Source organism: Marmota marmota, unplaced genomic scaffold, assembly GCF_001458135.2.
Source record: "Marmota marmota marmota unplaced genomic scaffold, marMar, whole genome shotgun sequence".
NCBI classification, from domain to species: domain Eukaryota; kingdom Metazoa; phylum Chordata; class Mammalia; order Rodentia; family Sciuridae; genus Marmota; species Marmota marmota.
In genome coordinates, this window is record NW_026000242.1 from 3,906,211 (window position 1) to 3,924,831 (window position 18,621).

Sequence of the window (18,621 nt, forward strand, 5' to 3'; positions counted from 1 at the left end):
AGTATTCAATATATGGTAATAGCAAAAGGTGATATCATTATCATTTGGGAAAAAGAATTGATAGTTTAGAGCCCATTACCATCTCTTTATCCTTAGCAAAATATCACTAGTGTTATGAAGAAATGAATTCTACAGACTTCTAAAAGTGATGACACATAAAGTGTCATGATCAAGGAGTAACATGATTTCTAAAACTAAGAACTGTTTTCTTTCTATGAAGTATAAAGAAATTCAACTATGGTTAATTCGTTCCTTAACACTATAGATAAATCTAGTACAATAGTCCTTATGACCTGCAATCCCTGCAATTATTCTATTCTGGGCAACAGACACTATTTAAACTTTTCTATTCTTACTGTTTGCTTCCAAATAATAGAACTGTTTTTAAAAATGCCTTGCCTTCTTTCACAGACTGTACGAAGACTGGATTGTCTCCACTGACTGTCAGCCCAAATCCATTGTCATCTTTCTGGATGATTACACAACGCTGAACAAGACCTATACAAGATCCACAGAGTAAAGAGAGAGAGAGAGAGAAAATAGAGAGAAAAAGGTAATGATTATATTTTAGTAATGAACTGTTTTCTATCTAAAGAAATGTACATAGCTCATGAAACTCACATATTATAAAAACACCAACCCATAAATAAAACAATAATATCACAAGAGTCACAAATATTGTCTTCTCATTAGAGAAGTAAAGTAGAATTGTTCCAGGATTAGAAACAGTGATGATAAACTGGAAAAGAAAGTATTAGAGATGGGACAATTAAAAGGAAAGTCCACCCACATATATGCTAATTATTTGTAATATAAAATCCTACACCACTGTACTCTAATTGGTGTTTCACCTAAGAAAATTGAAGACTACAGGACATGAGGCCAGGAGTGTCTAATTCCAAAGAAATTCAATCTTAACCTCAATAAAATATACTCAGGAAAATAGAAACAAAGAAAGGGGGTGCTTACAGAATACCTGAAGAAGGAAAGAGTTCAAGGGAAGAAAAACTCTGGCTCACAGAAAAAACAAAAAGAAAGCCGGGCACTGTAGCACACACCAGTGATCCCAAATATTTGGGAAGATAAGGCCGGAGGATCACAAGTGCAAGGCCAGCTCCAGCAACTTAGCAAGACCCTGTCTCAAATTAAAATATTTAAAAAGCGCTGGGGATATAATAACTCAGTAGCAAAGTGTCCCTGGGTTCAATATCCCATACTGTGATAAACAAATAAATAAAAGAGGAGAAAAAAAGCAGAAAAGAGGGCTGAGGATACAGCCTAGTAAAACAGCACTTTCCTAGTATGCACAAGGCCTTGGGTTTCAATCTCCAGCACCACACACACACACACACACTAAAAAAAAAAAAAAACAGAAAAGAAAACGAACCTATGGGCCCAACCTATCCTTTCATGTTTTTCATATATTCACCTGATTCCTACAGGACAATTTGTTCCCTTCTACTTAAAACTGTGCAGGCAAGGTGAGAGAAAAAAGGGCTCAACCAAAGAAAGAGGAACATTTCAGACTAGAACCCTGATTACTTGTTTTTATAAAGGATCAAATCTGAAGTTCCTAAACTCTGCACTGGACAGACTGTATATTTTCAGTTTTACAGGAAAAATACACACACACACACACACACACACACAACATATAAAATAACAAAGAAAAAGATGATTAGAAAAACAAACACTTCTTTTAAATAAAGATTTTTATACCAAGAACCACAATCTTTTAAATAAATCTGATGTACAAAGGATAGGTTTAATATATTAATAATATATTCTTACCATTGTATATGCTTGCTGATAATGATGCACTATGAGTATGTGAGCCTATGAAGTACAAAAGACTAGTAATAACAGGATCCCCATATAGAAAACATGAACCTCAAACTCATATCCCACACAAAGACTAATTTAAAACAGATCATGAGGGCTGGGCATGTAGCTCAGTGGCAGAGCCCTTACCTAGCATGTGCAAGTCCCTGGATTTGATCCCCAGCATCATGAAAAACAAAAACAAAACCAGACCATGAACCTAAACATAAAAGCTAAAACTTTCCAGAAGAAAACATAGAATCTTCAAGATCCAAGGATAGGCATAGATCTCTTAGTAGAAAAAGGGAACCAACTGTAAAAGAAAAATCTGGTAAACTGGTCTCAAAACTGAAAAACATTTGCTCTCTAAAAGCACACTGATACAAAAATGAAAAGCCAAGTCACAGACTGGGAGAAAAATATTCACAATATAGTACAAATATCTGACAAAGAGCCTGTATCCAGATTATATCTCAAAAAGCAACTCTACAGTTCAACAATGGAAGACAAATTTTAAAAGGAGCAAAATATTTAAATAAGCATATCACAAAGAAAGATATACCAACAGCCAAAAAGCACAATGCAAAAGTGCTTTAACATCTGCCATCATCAGGAAAATGCAAATTAAAACCACAACGAAATTATTTTCTACCAACCAGAATGGCTAAAAATAAAAAGACTGATGATAACAAATGTTAGTAAGGATATGGAGCCGCTGGAACTCTCACAACATTGTTGGTGGGAGTGTACAAACCCTTGGGAAAACAGTTTGAAAATTTTGCATAAAGTTAAACATAATTTACATATGAACCAGCAAGCAATTTCATTCCCAAGTAATGAAAATTCATATGCACAAAAAGTCTCAAATGTCCATCAACAGATAAATGGATAAACATATTGTAAGTCTAACCATACTAAAAAAATTACCTAGCAAGGAAAAAAAAAAAAAAACTTCTCACATATACAACAAACATGGATGAATCACAAAAACATTATATACTAATCAAAACAAGCCAAATACAAAAGAGGGTACACATTATATGATTTAAATGCAAAGAGGAAAACCTAAAGTACAGAAACAAAAAAGCAGAATAGTGATTGCGGAGGAGAGGAGTGAGAATGACTACAAAGAGAAACAAAGGAACTTTCTGGGGTGATGGAAATGTTCTATATCTTAATTAAGGTATGGCATGAGTATATTCATTTGTCAAAACTCTTCAAACCTCACACTTAAAATTAGTCATTCTTATTTCAATAAAACTGGTTTTCAACATTAAACAACTTGTTAGCCATCACTCTAGAGATTACTAAGTACTAAGCAGTATTTGTTTTCACAAATTCACCACTCCCACAAAACAGTAAATTGTAATGAGGGTGAAGAGAAATAGACTAAGAATTCAAACTCTTTCATCTGTTCAATGGCCTCCTTCAAGTAATCAGAAAAACCACAAATCAGAAGGGTATAAACTATATAAAGTTAATATAACATATATAAAGTACTTAGCTCAATGCCTCACAAACAGAAAGGGTTCAGAAATGTTAGCTCTTATATTGTTATGATTAGGGACATTGCCCTTGGAGTTTGCTGCTTGGAAATATATTAACCATCTAGCTGAGTGCAGTGGGTACTCCTATAATCCCAAAGGCTCAGGAGGCTGAGACAGGAAGGTCACAAGTTCAAGGCCAGCCACAGCAACCTAGTAAGGCCCTAAGCAACTAAGGGAAACCCTAACTCAAAATAAAAAGGGCTGGGGATTTAGCTCAGTGAGAAAGCTACCAGTTCAAAAAACAAAAATGTATTACCCATCTATCCATGTCACCATTAAAAACCAAATACGAATACTTTTACATTAATATACTCTAATCATTAATGCAAATGATTCTCAGGACAATCAATCCTCATTCATGTTTTGGATGGGGAAGAAAGAGAGAAGGGAAATTTTCAAGAGCAAGGCTTCTTTTATCTTCTCTAGAAGATGAAGGACAGCAAAAAGTCAAGAAACAAATCGTATCCTCTTAAAAGCTTCTCCTAGGGCTGAAGATGTAGCTCAGTACAAGGCATTTATCTAGCATGCACAGGGCTCTGGGTTCAATCCCTAGTACAGCCAGGAGAAAAACAAAACCAAAAAACTTTACCTAAATATCCTCATGTAAACTCCCCCTGCACCTCTATTTACTCCTATCACATCACGTCACCATCAATGAACATTGATGGTATTTGGTTTTATTCCCTCATTATTATATGCTTCAAAAGTGCAGAGTGCTATATCTTGTTCACTATTTTAGTTCAGAAATTGGCATGTATTCTGGCACAGAAGAAATTTTTTAAAAATTGCTAATGAAATTCAGAAAAGTAGAGGAGTCTAGAGATGAGTGGAAGTCCAGAGAGGGAAGTGATTAAAAAGAAAAAAAAATCATAATTACTTTTACAAATATGTCTAGGGTCCTAAGAGGCTGCTACAGGTTAATATATTAGGATTAATGCATACATTATTTACAGAATACTGTAAATTTGCTTTTTCCAATTCATAATAGTTCCAGCCTGATAAACTTCTCTCTTAATTCTGTATCAAGGAGATAATGAGGTACAAGGGATAAAGAGTAAAAGGGAAAAAAGCTAAGCACACATCTATTCATCTTTCTCTTCTCTACATCCCCAAAATATGATTCACTTTTGTTCTTCCAAGTCTACTTGCTAATCTGAGACTCTAGTGTACTTCAACACATAAGAATTACTAGACCTCCACAAAAAGAATGTACTTTACATTTTAAACATGTAATCAGTTCAGAATCTATGAATTCAAATTAATTATTATATTATTATTATTAATAATAATAATTATTATAATACCCTATTGCCTTGTTAATCTGTGCCATCTGCATAAATTTAGATTTATGTCATAATAAAGGGAAAACTAAGTCATAATTCAGAAATCCAATCTCAAATGCTCGCTTCTATGATGTTACCTCCCACTCACAATCAAATCAAATTTTTTTCTTTGTTCTAGAGATACATGATCTACTTGTAGAACAGAAGCTATTCTGACCCACTTCAGGGGAAATTCCACCTTCTGTAAGAATGAAATCATCAACACTGACTAAATTATTACATTATAGCAAAGTCCTTGACCAAAAAACCTACTTTTGTTTTAGCAAATTTGTTTGAGTATTCATCTACTAGTTAGTTAACACTGCAGTCTGCAGGTGCTGTAAAGATAAAAACAAACAGAAAACTACTAGAAGTCTTTGCTCTCAAAGAACTTAAATTTTTAGTCGGGAAACAAACAATGAATATCTAACTAAGAATCAGATTATGGTACAGACAAGAGGCCCTATATGTTATAAAAAGAAGAGTAAGAGAAAGGTGGAATCTAACACCAAAACAGACATTTTGAATTTCATGAATTAAAAAATCCCCAAACTAACATTTATCGATTTTACTTTTTCTGGTTGAAGGCCATGGTTTTGTTTTGTTGCTAAATCCCTCACTATGATAAAGTTTATCAATCTAACTATCATACAAATATGTATATCTCCGAATGAGTTTTACAAAATCACACAAACACTTGGATGTAAGCTGTATCCCAGCACTTTATATAGAGACAGAGTATGTTTAAGAAGAAGACAGTAAAAAGGCTTCAACTTCCTTGAAACTCTTATCAAAGTAATATTTTTTCACCCCCATGGTTCTTGGTGTCACATGAAGACTGTTCACAGATATTTATTTTTTAAGTATATATGTGGTATTGGTGAATAATGCATTTATCAAAAGGTATTGCAAAGCTTTCTTTTGTACTAGCCTATGAATGTGTAGAAAGCAAGTATAGACTCCTATTAGTTGTTTTTCTATTCTTTAGCACAGTGCTTGGCATATAATAGGTGTTCAATAAAGCATTACTAAATAAATCTGAATTTATTTTACATAAAAGAAATTTGAAATAAATCATACCCAATTATTTTTAAATAAGAAAATCAGAGTCCTAAAGACCATGCAAAGTAAATAAATAATTCTGTAAGGACACTAATTAATCTCTGGTCTGGCAAAATTCCAACAAAAACAATTTGATCCCCAATCTACCCCAAACTAACCCCTCTACTTAATTTTTTTAAATTTCCTGTCTTGATATTTCCCCCTGGAAGCCAATAAACTGATATCATGCTTATTCTCAGTGAAATAAAAATATTCTTCTAAATTTACATAAATTATTCCTTCCTAAATTTTATTCCCCTTTCATAACAAAGGACTTTTTTGTTATAAATAACGTGGCATATGAAACCAACACAAAAAGACTATTTGTTGCTCAATAGGTAATTTTCAATGATAATATTTTGAAGGTGAAAAAAAAGTAAATCTTTGTAATGCTTTGGAGTGAAGAAGAAAAAGTGAAAATATGTATTCTGAAAAATTTGAGGGGCTGGGCATGTAGCTCAGTCAGTAGAGTGCTTGCCTCACATGCACAAGGTCCTTGGTTCAATCCCCAGCACCGCAAAAAAAAAAAAAAAAGAGAGAGACAGTATTGTCATATTTCACTATATTTTTTAAAAAGGTCAGAGCTATAGTGCCAGATAGTAAATTAATGAAAATGGAGTGTTAAATATGTAAGGCAACATGCTAAATCTCCTATGCTACTTTCGCCTTAGAGGGCACACATTTTTAGTTTTTCTTCGCCTTTTCTTTTATTACATGACCAAACTTCTTTAAGTCTCACTTCTTAAGAATTAGCTTCGGGGAAGGGTGTGAAGAAAAACCATGTGCAACCTAATAAAAACAGCTCATTTTTAAACTGCTGCCAGACATACATGTTTTATGAGTAAGTCCTCAGATAATCCTTTGATTAAGAAGCCTCTGCATTCTAAATGCACAATGCTGCCAGAAAGAGGAGCCTCAAGTTCCAAGTATACTGATTTCATTCTTTTAGACCACTATCAGAAACAAGTTGCTTTTCTTTTATTTTTTTTTTGGGGGGGCCCTACTGGGAAATGAACCTCGGTGCACTCTACCGCTGAGCTACATCCGCAGCCCTTTTTATACCTGAGACAAGAGTCTCACTAAAGTGTGAGGCTAGTCTTAAACTTGTGATTCTCTGGTCTCAGCCTCTGGAGTCACTGGGACTACAGGCATGTACCACCACACCCAGTTATAAGTCTCTTTTCTAAGTTACTTGTACATCTACTTTATACTTTTTCAGAAGGGAAGAAAGAGCCAATTAAGATGGGCCAAGATGTTATTCTATCACTTCTGTATACTAAAATACTTGATTTCAAATTCAGCAATCATTCACTTGAAACACACTTAAGAAAGTAACTCTCCACAGTACAATTCACAATAGCTAAATTGTGGAACCAACCTAGATGCTCTTCAATAGATAAAGAAACTGTGGTATATATATATCCACTGGAACATTACTCAGCATTAAAAGAGAATAAAATCATGGCATTTTCAGGTAAATGGATGGAGTTGGAGAACATGATGCTAAGTGAAGTAAGCCAATTCCAAAAACCCCAAGGCCGAATGTTTTCTCTGATATGTGGATGCTGATCCATAATGGGAGTGGGGTGGGGGGAACATGGGAGAAACGGAGGAACTTTATATAGGGCAAAGGGAAGGAGGGAAGGGAGGGGGATAGGGGTAAGAAAGACAGTGAAATGAGATGGACATCATTATCCTAAGTACATGTATGAAGACACAAGTGGTATGACTCTACTTTGTGTACAATCAGAGTAATGAAAAATTGTGCTCTATATCTATATTATGAATTGAAATGCATTCTGCTGTCATGTCTAACAAATTAGAATATATATATTTTTTTTAAAAAAAGGAAGGTAATAGGGTAATGGGTTTGAAACAATAAAATTGAGAAAAAGGTACCTCTCCAAAGAGCCAGGTACCATAGAGGGTGCAAATATAAATATAGATGCAAATAACCAGACACAAAGCTGGATGTTAAATTCAGAAACAACAAAATTAGCTGAGCAGCCTCGGAAAAGCCCTGTGAAAAGACAGTATTTTTTAATTGACAGATAAAATTGTATGTGTTTATAGTGTATAATAAAAATTTTAGATTTAACTATTCTACAGTTTGTAAATATTTAACTAATTAGCAAATGTATTAAATCATATAGTTATCATTTTCTGTAAGAACACTCCACATCCACTCTCTCGGCATTTTTCAAGAATATAACATATTGTCACTAATCACAAGGAACAATAGATCTGTTAAACTTATTCCTCCTATTTAACTATAATTATGTATCAGTATTTGAACTGAGCCTTAAAGGATGGATGGGATTCTAAATTACAGGACATAAACCAATCATTCAAGACAACAGTATATGAACTGAGCAAAGGTATAATATCAAGATATAGTTGAAGAATGCAAAATTTGGAAGAGCGTCTGGTACCTTTAGGTGAATACTAGTAGATTAAGTAATAATTTAGAAACAAATTATTACATATCTTAATAACTATTTGTACTTTATTAACAAGTAAATGACCAAATACTTATTTTAATAATATCAATCTCATGAGTCAAGGCAGAATATAGAAGAATAAAGACAAGGAAGTGAATAAATGTGAAACTGAAGTTAAACAAAGTTATGAACCTATTAAAAAAGTCTCATGGCATGCAAAACTAAACAAGGCAGTGGGGATGGAATCAGAGTGAGGGATAAAAAACACTGAGATGGTATAAAACAAGGTGGCCTGGCAAATAGTTGAAAAACAGGAGAAAACAGTTGAAAAACAATGAGAAGTGAAAGATGACTATAAGGAAATAAGAGGAAGTAAATGGAAGAACTATAGTGTCATTGAAAGAATTAGGTAAATCAAGAGGAAGATTGATCTCTGGTCATTCTGAATTTGAGGGTGACTTAGAGTGAAAGTATACCACAAACAATTAAAACGTGACTGGCAGCTAGAAGAAAGATTAGGAACAGAAACAGTATAAGACAAGAGGTAAAAAGCAATCAGTACACAAAGACAAGACAATTACAAAGATTAAAAAAAAAAAAGCCAAATTGATGAAATATAGAAAACAAGGAAAAGTAACTGCATTGCCAAATGGTTCAGAAGGAAGGTAAGAACCAAGAAAAAGCTAATGGATTTTTCAAGCAGGATGTCTTGGTTCATAGTTCAGATAGCATGAGTTCAGAAGTCAGTTTATAAGAGGTTAAGAAATGAAAGAATTACAAGGACACAGAAGGTTCATATAGAACACTCTTCAAAAGGCTGAAGGGGGCTGGGGCTGGGGCTCAGCGGTAAAGTACTCGCCTGGCACATGTGAGGTGCTGGGTTCAATCCTCAGCACCACATAAAAATAAATAAATAAATAAAGATATTATTTCAACTATAACTAAAATATATATATATTTTTTTTTAAAAAAAGGCTGAAGAAGGACAAGGGTTGTGACTCAGCGGCAGAGCGCTTGCCTTGCATGTGCGAGGCCCTGGGTTCTATCTTCAACACCAAATATTTATTTATTTATTTATTTATTTATTTATTTATTTATAAAATAAATAAATAAAATAAAGGTATTGTGTCCATCTACAATTAAAAAATATATTTAAAAAAACACTAAAAAAAGAGGAACAACTTGATGGGAGCAAAAATCAAACAAGAACTTTTCTTTTGAAAGATGTGAGAAGTCTGATTAAGAAAAATATATGCATTTTTTAAAAATACATAAACTATGAAGTACCCAAACCAAGATATTTAAAGTTCAGGTTGATAATCCTAATCCAAAAACCTGAAATACAAAATGTTTCTAAATCTTAAACCTCTTGAACATGAAACTGGAAGTGGGAAGCTGCACACTTGACCTCATATGATAAGTCTCAGTCAAAACAATCAAAATTATTTAAAATATTATATAAAATTATGTTCAGGCTATGTATATAGGCATATATGAAACATAAGTGAATTTCATGTTTAGACTTAGGTCCCAAGCCCAAGATAATGAGTTATGTATATCCTCATATTCCAAAATCCAAAAAATTTAGAAATCTGAAACACTTCTGGTCTCTAGTATTTCAGATAAGGGATTACTCAGACTGTACTGTTTATTCCTCAAAAGTCTGAAGTAGGCTTGAAATAAGACCATACACTAAAGCAGAAAGTCCCCCAGCAGCTATGACTCTTCTCAGACATATTGTCACATTTCCAGTCTTTCCATGACACCTTTGAGTATCTTTTCTACCCACACTAACTGCATACCGTCTACATAAGTCTATCCATACAGTTGATAAAACATTTGTAATGTGAAAGAGTTACATTAGCACGCTAACTCACTAACTCTAATCAATTCGTCGCTCTGAGGAATGCTTTTTTGAGGACCAGTGGCTCGGTTCCTTCCAAAAAAGGTATTTCAAGGGTTCTTACGGAGCCACACCTCACTTCCCAACTACCACTTAAAATGCTTCTATCATTACCAAGCTAACAGCGTGTCTGAACTAGTGTAATATTCCTATCACTGGTAAGGAAAATATTAGTATAATATTTCTTGTCATAGATTCCTAAATTTTTGCCCTCATCCAAAGCAAACAACAAGTAACTACATACAAACCACATATCTAGGAAAATGGTGAGGAAGATGAAACATACTACAAAGGCTACTATGAAAGACTGGAACTATCAGAACAGTGTTGATGTTTCCAAGGACAGACTAAACCACAGGAAGCTATTTACATATAACAGAAAGAGAGGGTACAGGAATTGGGAAGTTATATTTCTTATTCATTGGAAGCCATACTTTGGAGGAAAAGAAAGCACATAAAATTTACATGCCACAAGGCCTTCTATACGTTGTCTGTCAAACTACACAGAAAAAGTCAAGTAAAAAACTATGGCTTATATATCTAATGTAGATATCATTAACTAATTTAGAACCAAACACTGAGCCTTCATAATATTAAACAGTATCAGATATTATGGGCTCAATTGTAGGAAGATGTTTTAAAAGAGGAAGGGGCAGTTGCATATGTTTTCCTCTCATATACTTCAAACTAGGAAACACCTACATCTAGGTAAACTTTCATTTGATCAACTCTATTACAAAAGATTTGGGTTTTTATTTTCTTGAGGCTGAATTTGAAATTTTCCTAAAAAGACGTATGTTATTTTTTCAGAGAATACTTTAAAAGTCTTACTTCCAGGTAATGCCTCTCCTATTCACTTTTCTCGAAAAACTTATTAGGTGCCAAAATAAGTGAAGTAAGCAGGTAAAACTGCAAAGGAAAAGGAAATTTCTACAAATATGTTTTTTTTATCTTTGAAAGATAGGATACGGTTTAAAATATTAATGTTTTCATCATCTATTACAAAAGAGCTGACCATTAAGGTTAAGCTTATTCTTTATGAAGATTATTTTCAAGTTATCATTTTGAAATTTTCACATTCAGAATAAGCTTCAGGGAAATTTCAGAAAGGCACAAATTCTTCAAGGACCAAAATAAAATACTTCTATATTTTTGCTATTATGGATACATTCCATAAGAATGATTCTTCCAGGTGATGAAGCAATTAAAAATAAACATTCCACAGATCTGCTAATATAGTAATACACTTAGAGGAAAATATTTAACATTAACTGCTTAAACTCTACATAATCCAAATAGCAAACAAGACATAGGAAGAAGATGCCAAGAATTCAAAGCCAGTCCACGTTATTTGGAGGAACCAGACCCAAACATATTAGAGACAATCACTTTCCTAAAATATACAGGATGAAAGGCAAGATGGGTAATGTGGCCTATTCTTAATCTTCAATGTTAGTTTCTAGCAATCTTAGGCTTCCACATCACAGCCACATTAGAACCCCAGGCTCCCTTTCCCTGCAGTAGATCATGCCATGCAGAGCAAACACAAGAAAGGATGCAGTTACAAAAAACAAAATGAAACAGCATGAAGCAAGCTCCAAAGGTGCAAGGCTGAATTAGCTACATTAGCTTACCATATATCTCGGATCTACTCTCCTCTGAACTAGACTTTGTCTTCTTGGAGGAACTATCTGCACAAGAGCGGGAGAAAAGGAGAGATATAGAAAATATGGAGACCAACGTAAGGGGAAAAATTCATGGGGAAAAAAGAATGAATCATGATCAAGTTAAATCGTGCAAACAAAGTATGAACATCACAGATGATAGCATTTAGAACAGTCATGAATAGCACAGGTAATGACATATTTAAAGATTTATCAAAGAAATGACAGTGCAATAAAACTACAGTCAAACAAAACAACACATAAATAGTCCACAAAATACATCATCTGTAACTGGGAGAGATGCCAAAAGCACTAAAAGCTATAATAATCTCATTACAAAGTAACATACTTCTTTGTTAAATCTGTCTTTGGAGATGAGGATATCACAGAGGAATACAGAACAAATTTAACAAGACTATAATATTTTAATGAATATAGGGCAGAAACTTATGACTTATTAGCAAGACAATTGTAACTACTCATATCAGTGAAAGGTTCTGAACCCCATGACTTCAAAATTAGGTGTCAGAGAATTCTCTCTTTATGGAGATCCATAGCTGACATTATTATTCCTACTTCCCAAAACTCCTAAATCAATGACTGAAATTACCTTTTACCTACTATCCAATATGAAGGTAAATTATTAGCTATCCACTTCGTAGTTTTCCTAGATAATATTTACAATGTTTTCAAAATAAAAGAGGCACATATATTAAAAGTATGAAACATTTTAATCATATACAAAACATATCACTGTTAAATATTTAAAATTACATTTCTAAGTAAAGATATCTTAAGACACTATATTTATTTATCTGAGATTATAGCATTTACTTGCTTTATCTTTTGTAAAACTAAATAAAACACTATGTGATCAAAGAACATGTTTCAATTTCAAATGACAAAAGCAAAACTATTAAGCAATTTTTATAAATTAAATACTGAGTTTACAAGGAGGAAGCAAAAAGAAAAGCCTATATTTTATAAAAGGAATTCAATCTATATGAACAGCATTAAGAATACAAAGTATGCTAACATGAAAATTCTAGGAAAGATTAACACTACAGAGGCTGAAAGACAGCTCCCTGAGGTAATAATAATTTCTGACTGAAGAAAAGGGATATTTGATCATTTGTTTACCCTAAAAAGATAATCATTAAATTTATAAAATTGCATTTTCTCTAATACTCAAATTCCCTATGATCATATATGAATTTTTAAATTACTCCAAAAGTTTGTAGTTGTTATAACCTTGATTTTATGACATACTACCATTCATACCATAATTCATGTGTGTGTGTGTGTGTGTGTGTGTTCTGGGGTTTTTTTTTGTTGTTGTTTTGTTTTGTTGTGGTTTTGTTTTTGTGGTGGTGGTGGTATTAGGGATCAAACCCAGGGCCTTAGACATGCTAGGCTAGCACTCTATTCCTGAGTTACATCCCTACACCCCATGATTCATCTCAACAAAAGTCCTTGGTGTGACTCAAATCTTCAATTATGATATACCCATTTCTTTTCATCATTTTTAAAAATATACTCTATAATAATGTTTCCATAGTGGAATCTATAGTGTTAAAAAGTCAAAAATGCAGGCATTCCTATTGAATGCAAAGATCTGATATTGTATAACAGGAGTATACAGAGAGTACAGCAGATCAAACAAATACTCCTGAGGAGTTCAGGTAACTTAAACAGTATTATTCTCATATTCACTATTCTCAATATTCCCAACTAGTGTTTTTACCTGTGGGGTCAAAGTCATGTGATGCACTGCGTTCAACTTTCTGCTTCTTATCTGTTGGTGACTCTCGGTTCAAAATACTTCCATGCCTAAATTAAATCAAAGCAACCAAATATTTACAAGAAGTAAAGCATTAGAATAAAAACTTAACTTTAAAAATCCCAAAAGCATATTTTACAAAGGAAACTCGGAAAACTAGTTTACCTTATACAGCTTCATAAGCCTCTCTAGTTTATATTTTTCAAAAGGTTTTAAAATCCAATCTATACTATGTTTAATACATAGTCTATTTACTTGTTATAAAAGTGCTTTCAAATAATAAAAATAGTATTCATTACTGAAGTCTTATTTTATTTTTAGAAATAATTGCTTACAGTTTTTTGTGGTTTTCACAGGTTAATCACTATCATTTCCATTTAATGGATAAGAAAATGGAGCCTAAATGGAATAAACACATTCCTTAACCCAATATATACATCTATATGTATATATATGTGCATGCACATGCACACACACTATAGTCAAGTTCAAAATCACCGTATAAATACAGCATGCATGAGAACAGTTAATAAAAACAAACCAAACTTAGGCAAGCCTCACTTTAAGCCTGCCTACATAGTTTTAGCCACAGAAATCTTAGCCAACCATCTTCAGGCAGAAGATGACACCAAAATTATTATTTTTTCTAAGGCCTAATCAATTATACTGATCAGATAATGGCTAGACAACAAATAAGACCCTAACTATGACACATATACTACTATGGCACATATATATACATATATATGTGTGTGTGTATATACATGACATATATACTATTAATTAATTGCACTGTTATCCTGGAAAATTCAGTCAGTAAAAATGATAAACATACTGTAATAATTGGGAATAACATATTACATTTAAAATAATATTTATTATAATAATTAAGATGAGAAAGAAAAGAGATATCTCTTCCCCAGGAAATTAATAAATATATAGATATAGACACAAATCTGAACATTTTGGATGTTTTTATTTATTGTCTTAAATTAATTAAGACTAAACTAGTACAAAAAGTTCATTAAAGGTAGCTAGCAATCCATTTTCACCTTACAAACAACTCACAATTCAAAACAGTCACAAGCAGATTTTAAAATTAAATCTCTTCATAGGGAGTGACCTTAAATATCAATTTGAACAAACTTTTTAAATGCTTGTATTAAAAACACTGAAAATATTATCAAAACAATGCTGTTCCAGAAAAAATACACAACACCTGTTACATTTTAAATTTGTGAAGCATTATGAAATTCTTTATTACTTAAATACACATTCTCAAAACCCATAAAAATCCCTGTAATTCCAAAGGAATGCTTTCAATTAAAATTTAACCTAAATTTTAGAATGAATGGCAAATGAACAACTTACCTTATAGGTTTTTTGAGGGGAAACCTATAAGAGAGGGAGAAAAAAAAAAAGGATGTCTGTAATTACTTCGCTGGTAGGATTCTGTTATTAAATTTATTAATTATACTAAACCAGAATAAAGATTTTAAATCTTATGTTAGCTTTCCTAAAGAAAGATTCAACAAACAGGTAGAATAAGAGGTGAGACACAATTTTTAAAAATATCTTTAATTTTTTAAACCTTTTTTCCTAAATATTTATATTTTGGTTTTAGGTGGACACAATATCTTTCTTTTACATTTATATGGTGCTGAGGATCCAATCCAGTGCCTGGTGCATGCTAGGCAAGCACTGTACCGCTAAGCCACAACCTCAGCCCCTAATCTGTTTAATCTTAAAGTATAAGTGCATTAACCACCAGTTGTCCCTGAGAATAACTTTTTTAAAAAAAAATCCAAGGAAACCTCCCACTTCCCAAAATATCTGGATGCTGATTATTGCACTATGGATCTGTATTTACCCTTTGATTAAGATCAAATCATAGAATTTGGGCATGGTGGTACACACCTATAATCCAGCTATTTGGGAGGCTAAGACAGGAAGGTTTTAAGTTCAGGGCTGTCTGGCAATTCAGAGACCCTGTATCAAAATAAAATTTTTAAAAAGCTGGGATGGAGCTCAGTAGTAGAGAGCTTGCCTAGCATGTGCAAGGCCCTGGGTTCAATCACTGGTATAAACAACAACAACAACAACAAAAATCATGATCCTCAGTTATTTATGTTTAGCTTTACTTAGAGAATTCTTTTTTTTTTTTTTTTTGTAAAATTATCCAGGGAGTACTGTTAGCTATTAACAATACATTCTAGTCAGGCATGGTAGCACATGCCTATAATCCCAGCTACTCAAAAGGCTAAGACAGGAAAATCACAAGTTCAAGGCCAGCCTGGGCAACTTTGAAAGACCCTGTCTCCAAATAAAATAAGAAGGGCTAAGAATGTAGCCTGGTGGTAGAGTGTTTGCCTAGCATGTGTAAGGCCCTAGGTTTGATTCCTAGTACTACATGCATGCATGTATACATACATACATACATAATTTTTTTTAAGTTTCAAAAGTAGAATGCAAAGGATACTTTTTTGTTTTATTTGTTTTTCTGAAGATTCTGTAAACTGCAAGAACCAAAGCATTTCCTCCTGGTTGTCTTCCTTTTAAAGAAATATTAAGAGACTTCTTGATAAGCATTTGATGCTACACATAAACACTAAGTCAAATATCTTCCCATTATTTCAACCTATGATATTTTTTATAAAGATTATTTAGGTAGTAAGAACAGTGAGTGCTTTACTAAGAATATCAGTAAAAGTAGAGTTTTTCAAAAAGGCTATTAATAAAAGATAGTAACAAACATAAAGCAATGATACTTGGATGACTATATTTTTATTTGGATGGAGGTTGTTTTGTTTTGTTTTGTTTAAAAAAAAAAAAGAAAGAAAGAAAACCTTGAAAGACAAATTTAGTTACAATTCCCTTTAACTACTATTTAAGTCAAAAGTGTCCACAGTGGGCTGGGGATGTAGCTCAGTTGGTAGAGTGCCTGCCTCGCATGCACAAACCCCTGGGTTCAATCTCCAGCACCAACCCCCCCTACACACACACACACACACACACACACAAAGTGTCCACAGAAAAAGACAACAAATCTAAAAATTTCCCTAATAAGTGACGGCATGTGAACACACAATGAATTTAGCAGTAACAAGGAAGGGGGTTTCTGGGACAAGAAAGAGGATGCCACTCTAGGGACTCTACCAATTATAAAAGACAACCAAATCTTCAGAAGCAGGAGTTCCTATGTAGTCCAAATATGCTTGCTGGGAGGATGTGGGAAGGAATGGAAACATGTTTTTTAATTTATAGATATGTATACAAATTGGCAGAAAAGGATTTCCAACTGATCTGCAAAGGATAACACACTTGCAGTTATCAACCTTAGCTAACCACTCTGCCTTACAGCATTATAAAAACTCCTTCCCTAAAACAATGCTACTTGCGTCAGGATCTACAACATCTAGGGGGACTGGCAAAGAATCCTGGAAGTTCCCAGATTACTGACAGTAACCCAGTTTCCTGAAATATTTTCCCTTACAGGAGAATGGAAAAGGAGTGTAAAGAGACAACAAAACAAAAAAGATAAAGCACAAAAACCATCACAGTAAAACTTGCTTATCATAATGGACTTACTACATCCATAAAAGACAAATAAAAAAGAATTTTTCAAATAAAAAAATTTTAAATCAATATTTTTCTGAATTCCACTTCAAAGTATATGCAAAACCAAATATGCACATACAATATGCAAATATATACATACATATACAAACATATGCATATACACCATAAATAACACTGTCAACAGCCTATTTTATTATCTTTCTATTTGTGATAAGAAAATTGAGATAATCCTATAGTTTTGTAAAATTTCTACCAGCTTCTGAATACTAAGACAGAGATATAATCAGAGAGCCAGAAGTAGGAAGCCATAATCCCCAAGAAAAGCCTGGGGCCACAGTTGTAAATTTGATTCATCAACCTATTGATGGTCACAGCAATCTGCAATAGCAAGTCACAGAAAATTGCCAAGGTGCAAATCCTTGGTGGGGGCGGGACATAACATGACTAACAGATGCAGGATTGAGAATGGAGATGAAAGCCAATGACAGAGTTTAAGATGATCAATCAGAAAAGCAGCCAAGGGAGAGAAGATAATAAATACTAACAAATGCCACAGAGAGGCAGATCAGAAAGCTAAAAAGTGGCCCTGTTCAACAGTAGCCTTATATGATACAAATTTTGGAGAACAAAATCCTATATTCTCAAGTCTCTGTCCACCACATAGTCTAATCATAAAATCTCCTTTGTTTATATGTTTGCATGGAACAGCTGTATTTGAATGGTAACATAACATTAGAGGTGCCTAGTGAAACCGTGTCTGGCTTTCAAATAGATATTCAGTAGATTAGACAAAGGGGAATACAGAGAAGGAAGGGGAAAGGAAAAGGAAAGAAAGAGGAATGAATTAGAAATAATTTTCCTATGTTCATATATGAATACACAATAGTCAATCCCTCCATAGTGTACAACTATAAGAATGGGGTCCTAAATAGAATGAGATATATTCCATGCTTGTATAATTATATCAAAATAAATTCTACTGTATGTATAACTAAAAGGAACCAATAAAATAAAAAAAAGGAAAATACTAGGTTAGGTACATAAGCAAATAATGAACATCTCATATATGTTATGCATTTTTCTATATATCAAAGTCAAAATACCAGTATTAAGAATCATGATGAAAAAAATGGAAAGGATTATCAGGAATTTGAGTCACTAAGATCAGACTAGATGCCCTTAGTTTTATTTTCCTATTTAAAGCATAGTTGAATCCCAGAAATCCCAAACAAGCGTCTTTTTTTTTTTTTAAGAGAGAGAGAGAGAGAGAGAGAGAGAGAGAGAATTTTAATATTTATTTTTTAGTTTTCAGCGGACACAACATCTTTGTTTGTATGTGGTGCTGAGGATCGAACCCGGGCCGCAGGCACGCCAGGCAAGCGCGCTACCGCTTGAGCCACATCCCCAGCCCCCAAACAAGCGTCTTAAATGTTTAGAATACATTCCTTTACTAGATTCAGAAT

General features: G+C 33.3%; 1 protein-coding gene across 1 annotated transcript in view; it reads right to left on the bottom strand.

Annotated features, from left to right (window-relative positions):
• Window positions 1-18,621, bottom strand: part of Arhgef12 (Rho guanine nucleotide exchange factor 12) — a 166,025-nt gene that overhangs the window by 63,710 nt on the left and 83,694 nt on the right. The window contains exons 2-5 of the mRNA XM_048795610.1: window positions 14,951-14,974; window positions 13,544-13,629; window positions 11,770-11,826; window positions 400-498 (exon numbers count right to left, since the gene is read on the bottom strand). Coding sequence (XP_048651567.1) covers window positions 400-498; window positions 11,770-11,826; window positions 13,544-13,629; window positions 14,951-14,974 — 266 coding nt within the window. The remainder of the gene's footprint in view (window positions 1-399; window positions 499-11,769; window positions 11,827-13,543; window positions 13,630-14,950; window positions 14,975-18,621) is intronic.